Source organism: Phoenix dactylifera, chromosome 8, assembly GCF_009389715.1.
Source record: "Phoenix dactylifera cultivar Barhee BC4 chromosome 8, palm_55x_up_171113_PBpolish2nd_filt_p, whole genome shotgun sequence".
In the NCBI taxonomy this organism is placed as follows: domain Eukaryota; kingdom Viridiplantae; phylum Streptophyta; class Magnoliopsida; order Arecales; family Arecaceae; genus Phoenix; species Phoenix dactylifera.
Window position 1 is genome coordinate 16314230 of NC_052399.1, and position 12542 is coordinate 16326771.

A 12542-nucleotide genomic window follows, 5' to 3' on the forward strand; every position below is an offset into this window, starting at 1 on the left:
GCCCCTGATACCAGGGACTGCGCATGGTGTGTTCATAGCATCTTCCTCCGGCCCTCCCAAATAACTGCGGTCGCCGCATCCTCAAACAAACAATTACCTGACAACGACACAAAGCCACAAACCGCCCTGCGTCAAGAATATACCCATCCCTCTTCCCTCCGCTTAACTGTCCCATCACTCTTTTGATTTCCCTCCCCCTCTCCTTATTTTATTATTCTCTAAGTTCAAGTGACAAAATAGGTCACAACATAGGAATAATCTAGTCTACTTGGGTTTATTTTGGTTCAATTTAGTTTGGTTTAGTTTTCCTCCTCCTTTCTACTTGTGTCATGGGCTATTTGATTTGCAGTCGGAACCGAAATAATCATATTCTCCGATGTATTTAATTTATGATTGAAATAAAAATCAGAATAAAAATAAAATTTGAATGCTAGAAAAATAAAAATAAAAATTTAAAAAATAAAAATATTTTTATTTTTTGAAATTAAAATAAAATAAAATATTTTTAATCAAACAGTTAGAATAAAAGTGGCTCTTGCTGGGCCATTTTAGCTGTATTTTTGCCCAACCAAACATTCCCTCTATATATTTATGGGATTTGGCGGTGATAAGATACCCGGTCACGTGCAAAGCTACAAAGGAAAAGCTCCTTTGGTGCCGGTTTTCCTCTCTCCCCGTTCCGTTCTGCTCCAATCCGTTTATTTTCCCATCTCCAGAGAGAGGGAAGAGAAGGGGGAGGAAAGACAGAGGAGGAGGAGAGGACTGAAGGGGATGATGGAATTGGACAGCATTGAGTGCATCTCGTCATTGGACGGGATGGACGACGATGAGGGTGCCGCCCACCAGCTCCCCCACCCCTTCTTGAAACTCCACCATGGCGGCAGCGGGAACGCCTGCGGCGGCGTAGTAGGCGGGGGCGTCCCGGCGCCGCTGATCTCTCCGACGACCAGCGTGCACGAGCTGCTCGAGTGCCCCGTCTGCACCAATTCCATGTACCCCCCGATCCACCAGGTCGGTTCCCACTTCTTGATTTTTGTGTATGTCCTCGATTCTGAGAGGAACTTTGATTTCTTGGTTCTTTTGTTTTTCGTGGGATGGAACAGTGTGGCGATCTAAAGATTTGATTTTTTTTTTTCATTTTTTTTGGATGCGGAAGTGATATATCTCTTCTTTTTGGATTCCAATTGAGTGATGTGGAATTGTTCAGTGATCTTGATGGGCGTTTTTGGTGTTTCTTTGATATCGGCGAGGGTGCGATGAGATTGGGGACAATGGGTGCTTTTTGGGCTTAAGGATTGTCATTTAAATTCGTTTTTTTCTCCGTTTCTCGACGAATGTGACTTGCCGGAAAAAAATGTTGGCTCCTTTCCTATTCTTTTTCCTTTTCCTTTTTCTTTTCCTTTTCTTTCCTTTGGTGAAATGTGGTTCCAACCCTGGCAGAAATCTCGCAATAGGTTGAAAGTTACACATGGTTTCCATTTCTTTTCTTTTTTAAGTTATTAGAGAAATCTTGATTTTGGTAGTTCAGGCATGATTGGGTGTTATATGAATATTTTGCATCTAAAGTTGTTGCTTGATGTGATAATTTTGAGTCTTTATAATCGATTTTTTCTTCTCTCTTTGGTTCGTTCGTTTGAATTTCCGGATATCTTTTAGTTCAGCCTTGTGTTTTTTTGAGGGAACATGCTTCAAATAGCCCATCTGTTTCAATGGGATACTACAATGGGTAATCCATCTGTTGAATAGTTTAATCAAATCATTGATTTGCTCGATGTCTTTATTGTTTTTCTTAGTAGTTGGGTACTCTTGTTTTCTTCTTGCTGTGAAATTGGATTGAAAAATGTTTTATGGCAGTTCAGTAAATGCAATTATTGTCAATTCAATTTGCTTCAAAGTACAGATTATCTTGCTGCACAAAACATGCATCTTCCCCGGGTATTTGGGATCAGGACTAATGTGCTTTTCTCTTCTTCTGCCTCCTTTTGTTTTTATATTTTTCATTTTGTTTTATAGGAGTTCTTTATTATGTTTTGTAAGCTAGGAGCTTTTCCATATGATTCTTAATTTTCAAAAATCAATTGATGTTGGTGCTTTTTGGAATAATGCTTATTTTATTTTATTTTTCCTTGTGGCAGTTCTTAATGTATTTGTTGCTGGTCTATCATCACCTTTAGTGGTGATTTACTGTAGATCTGTTATGCTTGCCTTGACGATGTGTTGTTATCCTTAAACCTCTATACTGCAGTAGGAAATTTTATTCTTTAATATTTTGTAATTTCATGGTTAGACTTGGAACTATTTAAATATTGTTGATTGTGAAATACTGGAACAGGACACTTGATCTATTTATTTTCTGAACCATGTTTTTATCTAGAATACATATCTTGCTTTGCTGGTGGTGATTCAAGAACTCGACACTCATAAAGGGTTTCTAAATTTTTGCTAAGAAAAACACAGTGATACATGAGTTTGAGTTAACAGATGTTCAAATACTGTGGTGCTCGTTGGTTGGAGAAATCTTATGGACAGCAAGCTTAAGGAGTTCAACCTCGTTACTTAAGCTCCTAAAGGACAAATCTGAATGAGGAGGTCATTTCATTTTAGTTGAAGTATGCGGAGATTTGTTATGTACTGGGCATTTTCATGAATGCGCGGGCACACACACACATATAGTTTTTATTTCAGCGAGGTTGTTTGGCTTATAAATTGTAGCCAAAGACGAATGCATTTCTTTGTATCAAAACATGCCTTCTTTCTCAAAACTTGGAAGGTTGCTTAGTTGAATAAGCTGAGATCTTTAGCTTCTTTACTTGTCAACCAGTCATCTATGCTTGGTGGTACGCCCCTCTGTTATTCTAAGACGCTTTTGGGCAAGATTTAGGCACTGGCTGTAGTTGATTGATGTTAGTTTCTGAGTTGGTCATAACATACTCCCAAACCCGAATCAATCATGAAGTGGCCCTTAATTTACCCTATATAGATGAGACAAGGCTTGTTGTTTTAGTTGTCTAAATTTCCATGGATAACTTTTTAAGTTTAGGGATGTCAACAGGCTAATCATGAGTCTGGTTTTGTTGTTTGAGGCTGGAACACTCTTGGGCCTACTGAAATTTGGATCTGCTCTGCCTGAATCTGGCTTATTGATGCTCCTAATTAAGCATGACAAAAGATATGATCTGTTATTTCTTTTGGAAGTTTTTGGCTTTATTCTGTCTCTAGCTGGAATGCTTCACTAATCAATGACTGTCGCGCTTACCTTTAAATGTTATCGTAATTAAAATTCATAACAATGATTAGAATGTTCGTCTAGTTTTGCTCAATTGTCTAGTTTATTAGGAGCTTATCTGTGAAACAAGCTGTCAGTTAGAGCAACTAGTGCTGTTTGTTCATTAAGATCCCTTTTGAGCCCCATGTTTTTCCATTTTCTCCATCTATGCTCTTGCATGATCGTGTATAATTACATGTTAGTTTGGCTAGTATTGTGCCTAATAGTTGAAAGAAAGAAAAAGTAATCTTTTCTTTTTGCCTGTCACCTGCAGTTGTAAGAGCATCATAAGCTCATCTATTGTTTGCCCATCTTTATATCCCTGTAGCACATACTTGTGTTATTAATTTAAATTTTAATAGCTTCTTGATGATAAAATCCTCATGATAGAGACCTAATATGTACAGGATTGCATTCTCACTTTCTTGGATTCTCAAAGCATGACTTGGACACAGAGAACTTTTTTACCTAAAAGGGCAAGATTCTACAATAAATAAAGCTTTTTGAAAACATAAACAAGGTTTTGTTACTTGTATGGTGATTCAGATATATCCCATTTGCTGACATGTATCCTGCTTTCTTTTTAATTGTGCTTAAATGGGAGATTCTATGTAAATAGAAACAACTGTAGGTTCCATTCTTTTATTGATCGTTCATTTTCAAGGGTTTATGTAATTTGGAAGATTAAGTTTTATAAAGTGACCAGCTCTTTCAATTTTATGCCTCTCATAGACTGCTTATGAGGTATATAAAGCACAACCTGGGACGCTGGTTACAGGACGATGATGGATGAACCTTGTAAGAGGGTGGACAAAAGATGATGCAGGATGTGTGGAAGTCTAAATGGGTGTAATGGAAGGAAACCATGTCCTATTTCCATTGGTCTTGTAAAAAACAAGGATATGAATCTGTATTATTTAGAGTTTTGGCAGGATTACAAGGAAAAGGAGTGGTTTGAGGATCATATTTATGAAACCTTGTGCTTTAAACAAGTGATAGTCCCAAGCATAATGTATTTGATAATATAAGCTTTAAAGTTTAAAGCTACTGCATGACTCAAGAATTTATTGTTCACTGATGAAGATTCTTCAAAAGAATTTCAGATCTATGACGAAGTACTCAAGTTTGTAGAAGATATTTAAAGGGAAAACAAAAACAAATTATCAAAGATATTATCGATGGCTAAACTCAACTTTTGACAAAAAGAACCAATACATTATGAATGTCTAATAGAATCTATAAAATTTATTTAATGCTGAAATATTTATATGTTAAGTAACATATTATTCTAAAGTCAAGGTTTTAATTACTGACTCACGCCAGTCAGCATATGTTGTGCCAAGATACTATTCGCACAGGCAGTGGTCTGCCATTTAGTTGGCATGGCATGACATGGTATGGTATGTGCAATGCCAGCTACTGGCTGGTGCTCCCTGTGCAGTGCCGGCCCGAGCGTTAGGCGACCGAGGCGGTCGCCTAAGGCCTCGGGCCAATGGAAGGCCTCCGAGAGGCGTGACCAAAAGGAAGCAAAGGCCCCATGTGAAAACGGGAACAGGAGCTGGCTAAGAGTCTTCCCCCTTGATGGAAGGGAGGTGGAGAGTTTCCTGGCCTGCAGAGAGGCAATTTGGGAAGTTGGGGACAGTAGTTTTGTTTTGGGTGGAGAGAGAGAGAGAGAGGAGGAGGGATTTGGTTGGCTTGATACACGCCTGAAGCCACTCTTATCTTTCATCCCTTCTCTTTTTTGGTTTTGGTCTTGGTTTTCCTTCCCTCACATTACTCCTGATCCAGCTGGGCCATCGGGAAGAAAGATAGGGGGATTGGAGATGGACTTTTTGAGTTCTTGGAGGGTGGAGATTCTTTTAATTTTCTCCTCTGGGTTTCTTCTCCCTTCTTGGGTGGTAGAGAGAGAAAAGGAGGGAGGGGGTTGAATGGCTGCTGTGCTGTGATGTTGCAGTTGCTGCTTGGGTACTCACTTGAAGGGGAGATGGTGGGATGGGACTTTTATTAATTAGATGGAGTTAATTTCCCATAATGCCCCTACTTTCTCTTATAGAGAGGCTCCTTCCTGGACAAATTCTTTTCTTTACCTTGACCATGAAGTGCCACGGGATGACCTTTTCTTATCCTGCTCTTGCTTGACATGGTAAACAGTATTGCCAAGCATTATCTCAGTTATTTAATCAGTTTCATGGCCCTTCTTTTAGAGCAATTACATTTCTGTGCTTCCATTTAAAAATTATATTAAACTGGAAAAGCTTCTTATCTACCTTTGTTAGATTCATATATCTTTATTGAAATAGTATACTTGATAGCTATCTATTTTCATATTATTTTTTTAAATATTTTATACTTATTAGAAAATTTTATTATTAAAAAAAAGAGGCCTCATTCATTGGATTCGCCTTAGGCCCCCAAATGTATCGGGCCGCCCCTGTCCCTGTGCCAATAGTACTTACATCCTTGTTTATATTTTCAGTTAAGTCTCCTTTGAGCAAAGTGAATAATTTTAGAGCAGGTGTATAGTCTGCCCAAGCTTTTGCAAGGCATGTCATTGTTGAAATTCCATGGATGGCTTGGACTCGCATTTATTTTAATCTTTTTGAGGGAAATATTCAGCCAAGGCCAGTCAACTTTATTAAGTCGTTAATTATAATCTTAATCCTAGGTCCAAGCTTAATCTTGAACCAACTGATTTGAAGCTGAAATCAAGCTATTCATGATTGGCACAAATGAGGGATCAGAAAGAAATTGAGTTCCCTCGCGTACTTTTACATATATCCTTTGGATCTTAGTCGCTATATTTTCATCTAAGTATTGACTAGTTGACTTGTTTCAATGATTTGAATTTTACTTAATCACGAAGATAAATTCCCCTTTATGTGAAATAAGTGATATTGAATAAAGAAATTCACATAATAAGTGTATGTTAATAAATAGTAATTGAATCAATATATACAGATATATAGATATTTTGAGACATGTACATAAAGCTAAGTGGACTATTATCCAGGCAGGCAGTTCTTGGGCTTACTTACATATATGTGTTATGTACATATATGCATACCTATGGAGCTCAGTCAAGCTGAACATGAGCCAGCTAGGTAGTTCTCAAGCTCAGCTTGTAATATATTCAGCTCAAATCTGAGGCTTAAGCTTGGCCTCGTTTACTAATTGAGCTAGTACTTGTTAAGCTGAATACAGATTTTTCATGATTGGCAGCCGCACTCCAGGATTATGCTTGACTTACTTGATAAACTGTTGAATAGGATAGATCGGGGCAGCAAATTTTCTTCCAAATAATTCAATTTATTATTTGAATGAACATAAATTATCAATTCTTAATGCCCCCCCATCAATGACATCTAATATGGAATTGACTTAAACTCTATAGCAGTTATGCTAATCAAGCAATTAAAGATAAAAAAGTAGAAGTTTGGGCTGTCTTCCATTGCCATCACTGTGATATACAAGATAAAAAAGTAGAACAATACATGTTGGATCATGATGGATAATGCCACATTAAATGTGGCAATGAAGTATGTAGAGTAGCCAATAGGCATTGAAGGGCTAACAAGTTTTAGTGATACAATTATTTGTTAAACTTTCAAAAGGGAGATCAATTATCACGAGGATACCCAACACGATTTAGCTGCAATGAGACCATGTGAAATTGTAATATGGATAGGTTTGTTGAAGTTTTAGTTTTTCCATGTAGTCTACAGTTCAGCCTTATGTTTCGATTCAGTGTCATTATTTCCTTACCATGTTGCTAGATACATCTTCAAACAAAAAAAATATCAGACGCTTGTACTGAGATTTCTGTATTGTTGGGGCTGTGCTGGAAGTGATTATTTCCAAATTAATTTTAGATCTGATGTTTTGTTCAATTTCTAGTGGTTACTTTAAGGGGAACAAGGTATATCGAAGTCTATTCCAAGTAAAGTTTCCAGTGACATTCATACTATATTTGGTTACATATCTCTGTTTCTTTGGTTGCCTAGCCATTTTAAATGGCACGCACATAGTTTAAAATGTCCTATTAATTTTACCTAATTGTTAGGATTTGCTGCTATATTTTCTATCTAGAGCAAGGGTTAAAATCGGCTGCACTAGTACGCCCTAGCATCAGCTGAACCAGGCTCAATTTGCTTGTCTTGGCCTGAATTGGGGTGGATTAAGCCATATCAGCCTCGAATTGGACTCAAACTGAGCGGTACTACTCAGTACCGGCTGGAATGAGGTTTTAAGTGGGATTTTGGCTCGCTCTCCACCATTCGAAGGTGGGAATGAGATGAAGGAGAATCCAGAAGCTTACTGTTCTCGTTTTTCACAGGATCTGAGCAACGAGCAACAAATTTTTGGGCTAATTAGCTAGGTAATTTATCTCTGCCCCTATTTTAATTTCTTGGGAAGTTCGAGAATAAATTGGTGTTTAATTGAAACAAAACTGGGGGATTTTGTTAATTTTAAGGCGTATATGCATATAATCTTGAATTCTTGGTAAGTCATCTCATTAGTTCAACAAATTTCAGTGACCTACTAGTATTATAATTGTTAATTTTAATCAAAGTTGGAAGAAATTGACTATACTGTGGTATGTGTTGTCTTGTACCGACATATGTATGTGGTATGTACCATGTCATACCATCTTGTCTTGACATACTGTGAGTCAATACAGTGGCATACTGCAGTACATATTTGTGCTAGTATGTGACCAATACACCCTGTACTGTGATACTAGAAACCTTCATCTTACACATCTGTGGTTTAAATGTATGTTTGATTCTTTTCTCAAGTATCTTTACTTCCAAGCTATGTGAAGTTATGTTATAAACATGCAATATAAAAGATTCAGCAGATATCAAAAACTGTGACTAGAGCACTTAAATGGGCACTCATACCATGCTTGCAAAAGCAGAGCACTAAGACAATAAAAATAAGGAAAAATGTAATAAATAATTTTGGAGGCTAAAATAGGCTGTACCGACCATGTCAAAGAGTCAATCTAGCCTCTTACTTAATAAAATGCAAGATGTTGCATCTACAGTACTCATCAGTGGTCGATAAGAAAATGATACCTGATATGTTGAACCTTTTTCTAGAGTGATTTATTCAGAGGAGTCCTACAACATTAGAAGTGATAGTCCTCTTACTATTTCTTCTTTCCAAATAGGATGGATAGTCCATGACGAGTCCTTTTACTTGTATGTTTGCTTTTTGATGTCTTGACTGTAGGTTTTTGTTGGAAGTTTCCTTGGAAGAATATACGTATAAATCGCTCGAGAGTCCATTTTGTCTTCTTTTGCTCGGTTCTTTTAGAAACTTTTGGTTCTCATATGGATCCTTCTGGATTACTCTATAGACACTTTATGGCTGTTTTAATTAGGATTTAGGTCTTTTTGATTATTTTTGGAGTTCGAATTCAAATCGAAAATGATCATTATGAGCTTGCTGTTTTTAGTTAAGAACCAGTCAGTATGTCAAATTTAAGTTGTATAAGGTGGCCAGCTCCATCAGTTGTTTGCATTTTCACTAGAGATTTTCTTTTTGCACACAATTGTTCAGCTGAATTGGAGAAAGCAGTAAATGGTTTGTTTGCTTAAGCTATGTTATGTTGAAATTATTACATATTTTTCTAGTTTTGTGGTTGTTATACTCATCATTTTGTGACAAGATAGTGATATCATAGTCAGTCGTAATTCAATATTTTCTGAATGTATAAGTCAAACTGAAATCAGTTGTGTTGCTGACAATAAGTATTTTGCAGTGGCATGACAGTTTTCGGTTGGCATGTGTTTAATACAATTAAATATGGGGATGTTAGAATACCATTTTAGTCATCTTACCCTCTTAACTGGGTATCGAGATTAATAAGTGCAAGGAGGAAGACATTGTAGAAGAAAGTATGGCATGCTGTCAAAGTGTTTAATATTGCTGCATGTTTATCTAGACTTAAGAAAGACTTTCTGGCAAAGTTGTTACAATACATATTCAAGAACATTTAGGAGCTAATCAGATATGTTTAGTTGACTGAATGAAGTCTCTAGGATAACCTAGTGAAAGTAGGGGTTTGGATTTATGTTTTAATTAAGAAAATGAAGGCAAGACAAAATAAAGCATGAAAACAAGTTGTGAAAGATGACTAAAAGCATCTGTGTGAAAGGGGGTGTCATTTTTTATAGGCAAAAATAGGTCTCACAAAAATCAAATCATATCTTCTATATTTACTTTGGTAATAGAAATGGTTTATGCTGCCTATCCTTGATTCCTGTTCTAAACAAGCTCCATTCCTTAATAAATATACTCATTTTGATGCTTCACATGCATAGGAAAAGGAAAAACAAGAGAAGTATGGTAGCAAAAGATAGGATGGATGCGTTATTTCTATTTTAACTTCTTGATTTAACCAAGTATGACCAATGTGCCAAATGGTAGCTGATATGTAACTATATCACCAGCGAGACAATAAAGGGGCATCCTAGCATGCTTCACGTTGAAAAATGATTATGGATAAACATACATCTCTTGAATTACATATAGTATCATTTTAAGGAGATCGGTGCATGTTGAGTACATTTAGGAAATAAGTTTTGTCCTCGTATTCCATGTACTATTTTACAAAGAAATTAATGCTCTCATGGTGTATCTAGGTAAAGGTCGTGTGCATTTATCAGTTTCCAAAAATATCTTGGGGCACCTCGTATAAAAACAGCTTAAGGGCTAGTTTGGAAAATCCAACAGGATTGGGTTGGATTTCCTGTTGAATCATGGATTACACAGCCTATTTAAATAAGGCCCATATCAACCTATTCCCTCTACCGAATCCTGTGGGAGGAAAAGAAGAGCTCTATAGGTCTTTTTTTAATCCTGCAGTCCAACAGGCCTATAGATGGGATTTAGGCCAAAACTAGGATAGGCCTTTGGAAAATAAGGGGCTGGGCAAGCTAACAGGCCCGATTCCCATAGGAAATCCAGCCCATCCTTTTGGATTTCCGAAACAGGCCCTAAGTCTTTCCACATTCTACAGCTCTGCAAAATCATGTTGTCTCATTAAGTTCCTTCATGTTAACAAGCACCGGAAATCATTCGGTTTCCCATATATACAAAATCATCACCTCTTCTCCTCTTATTCAAGTCCATTATAACTTTCAGTTTCACATTTGAACCCATTATTCAAGACAACTTACATTTGGAGCATGCGCAAGACTCTAGTAGATGGGATTAGGCAGGTTGGCTATGGACATAGTGTGACAGAAGTTTTCTTTATTTATTTTTTTTAAAACCCTTATTCTCCATGTGTCTCTCTGGGCACATAATTATTGGTATGTGATTAAAGAATATCTGAGTTACAGGCATTTGCATTGCATTCTACATGTTTTTGTGCTTCTGATTACCCTGCATTCTACATGTTTTTATGCTTTTGATTATTCTTCTTTTCTTTTTTTTCTTTACTTTTTTTTTTTGGAGTTATGCTTTATGCTGCAAGAAAATCATATTGTTTTTTCATCAGTACAGCAAATCCTGTGATATCTTGGTGGACTGTGTGTTCTTATATATGGCAGAAAATTTAGTTTTACTGGCACTTGAATTACTGATTATTGAAAATAATAACACACTGATACACCATAAGTTTCCTTTATAAAACAATTTAATTATGTAGTAGATTCCTCAGTGTTCTTACTTTCAATTAACTATTATGGAATTGTTTAAATTTTGTTCATCATCTGCATCCTCTAATGATACTTAGTTGTGTTGAAAAGTCTCAAAATAAGGCAAGGGTGCTTACAATGCTCTGAAAGGGGTCTAGTGAAAATATGAAGTATCTCAGTATTATTTATTGCAGAATTCTGCCATCCTCCAGGCAATTTTTGCTACATTATAAACTTTCTCCTATGCCCAATCAACTAAGTCCAACTAGCCAGTGATCTTTTGCAGTGCCACAATGGGCATACTCTATGTTCGACCTGTAAGTCAAGGGTGCATAATCGGTGCCCTACCTGCAGACAAGAGCTTGGAGACATCAGGTGTCTAGCATTGGAGAAGGTGGCTGAATCGCTTGAGCTTCCTTGCAAGTATTTCTCACTAGGTTGCCCAGAAATATTCCCATACTACAGCAAACTCAAGCATGAAGCCCTGTGCAATTTCAGACCTTACAACTGTCCATATGCTGGGTCTGAATGCTCTGTTGTTGGGGATATTCCTTTTCTTGTTGCACATTTAAGGGATTATCACAAGGTTGACATGCATACTGGGTGTACATTCAACCATCGTTATGTGAAGTCTAATCCTCGAGAGGTTGAAAATGCTACCTGGATGTTAACTGTAAGTATTCTCACATGCTTTCAAGTTGACTGTCTTCTATATCTGCTCATGTTCTTTGAAAGAGACGAAAAATAAAAACTCTCAAGAGTGGCTTCTTTTCACTACTTGTTCATGCAATGTGCTTGCATGTGTAGTATGTTATCGGAGAGAGGCGTACCAAAGGATATATGGTTTTGCCACAAAATTCTACAGCCCTAATACCTTGAACAATAGAACATATCATCTGATGTATCACTCAGAAAAGTTTCCATATTGGTACTTTACCTAAAAATCAACTTCCTATGTTCCAAAATCTCCAGGTTTTCCATTGCTTTGGGCAGTATTTCTGCCTGCATTTTGAGGCCTTTCAGCTTGGGATGGCTCCGGTTTACATGGCATTCCTCCGTTTCATGGGGGATGAGAATGAGGCAAGGAACTACAGCTACAGTCTTGAGGTTGGTGCTAATGGCAGGAAGCTCACATGGGAAGGCACCCCCCGGAGTATCCGTGACAGCCACCGGAAAGTTCGGGACAGTCATGATGGCCTCATAATCCAGAGGAATATTGCACTCTTCTTCTCTGGGGGTGATAGGAAGGAGCTTAAGCTTCGGGTTACTGGCCGAATATGGAAGGAGCAGCCAAACCCTGATGCTGGAGTGTGCATACCCAATCTTTGTAGCTGATAATTATGAAGGTTTGCCGCAATTTGGGTGTGTTTTAATTGGGTTGTGTTTGCATCTCTTTTGCTCTGTTGTTCTGTTGTAAGCTGACAGTTTGGTTGCATCAGTTAAATTATTGATGGGAGCAAGATGTTTGGGAAAAATCTGAAATTAAAAATCCTGATACTGGAATTTGAGCTCTTGATAAATTCCTAATAATCTTTTTTGCTGTCGATTGTGCATGTGCGTGCGAGCGAAATTTTGGTTCCCCTAAGCTCGTATCCTCATTTATTGGATGCCAAAAGATAGCATGAGCC

General features: G+C 37.4%; 1 protein-coding gene across 1 annotated transcript; it reads left to right on the forward strand.

The window, feature by feature from the left end:
• The first annotated feature begins 591 nt into the window (after nucleotides 1-591).
• LOC103702515 (E3 ubiquitin-protein ligase SINAT5) lies at nucleotides 592-12458 on the forward strand. Its single transcript, XM_008784981.4, has 3 exons — nucleotides 592-1011; nucleotides 11201-11587; nucleotides 11887-12458. The coding sequence occupies exons 1-3, from the start codon at nucleotides 592-594 to the stop codon at nucleotides 12247-12249; spliced, it is 1170 nt and encodes a 389-aa protein (XP_008783203.2). The 3' UTR covers nucleotides 12250-12458.
• The last annotated feature ends 84 nt before the right edge of the window (nucleotides 12459-12542 follow it).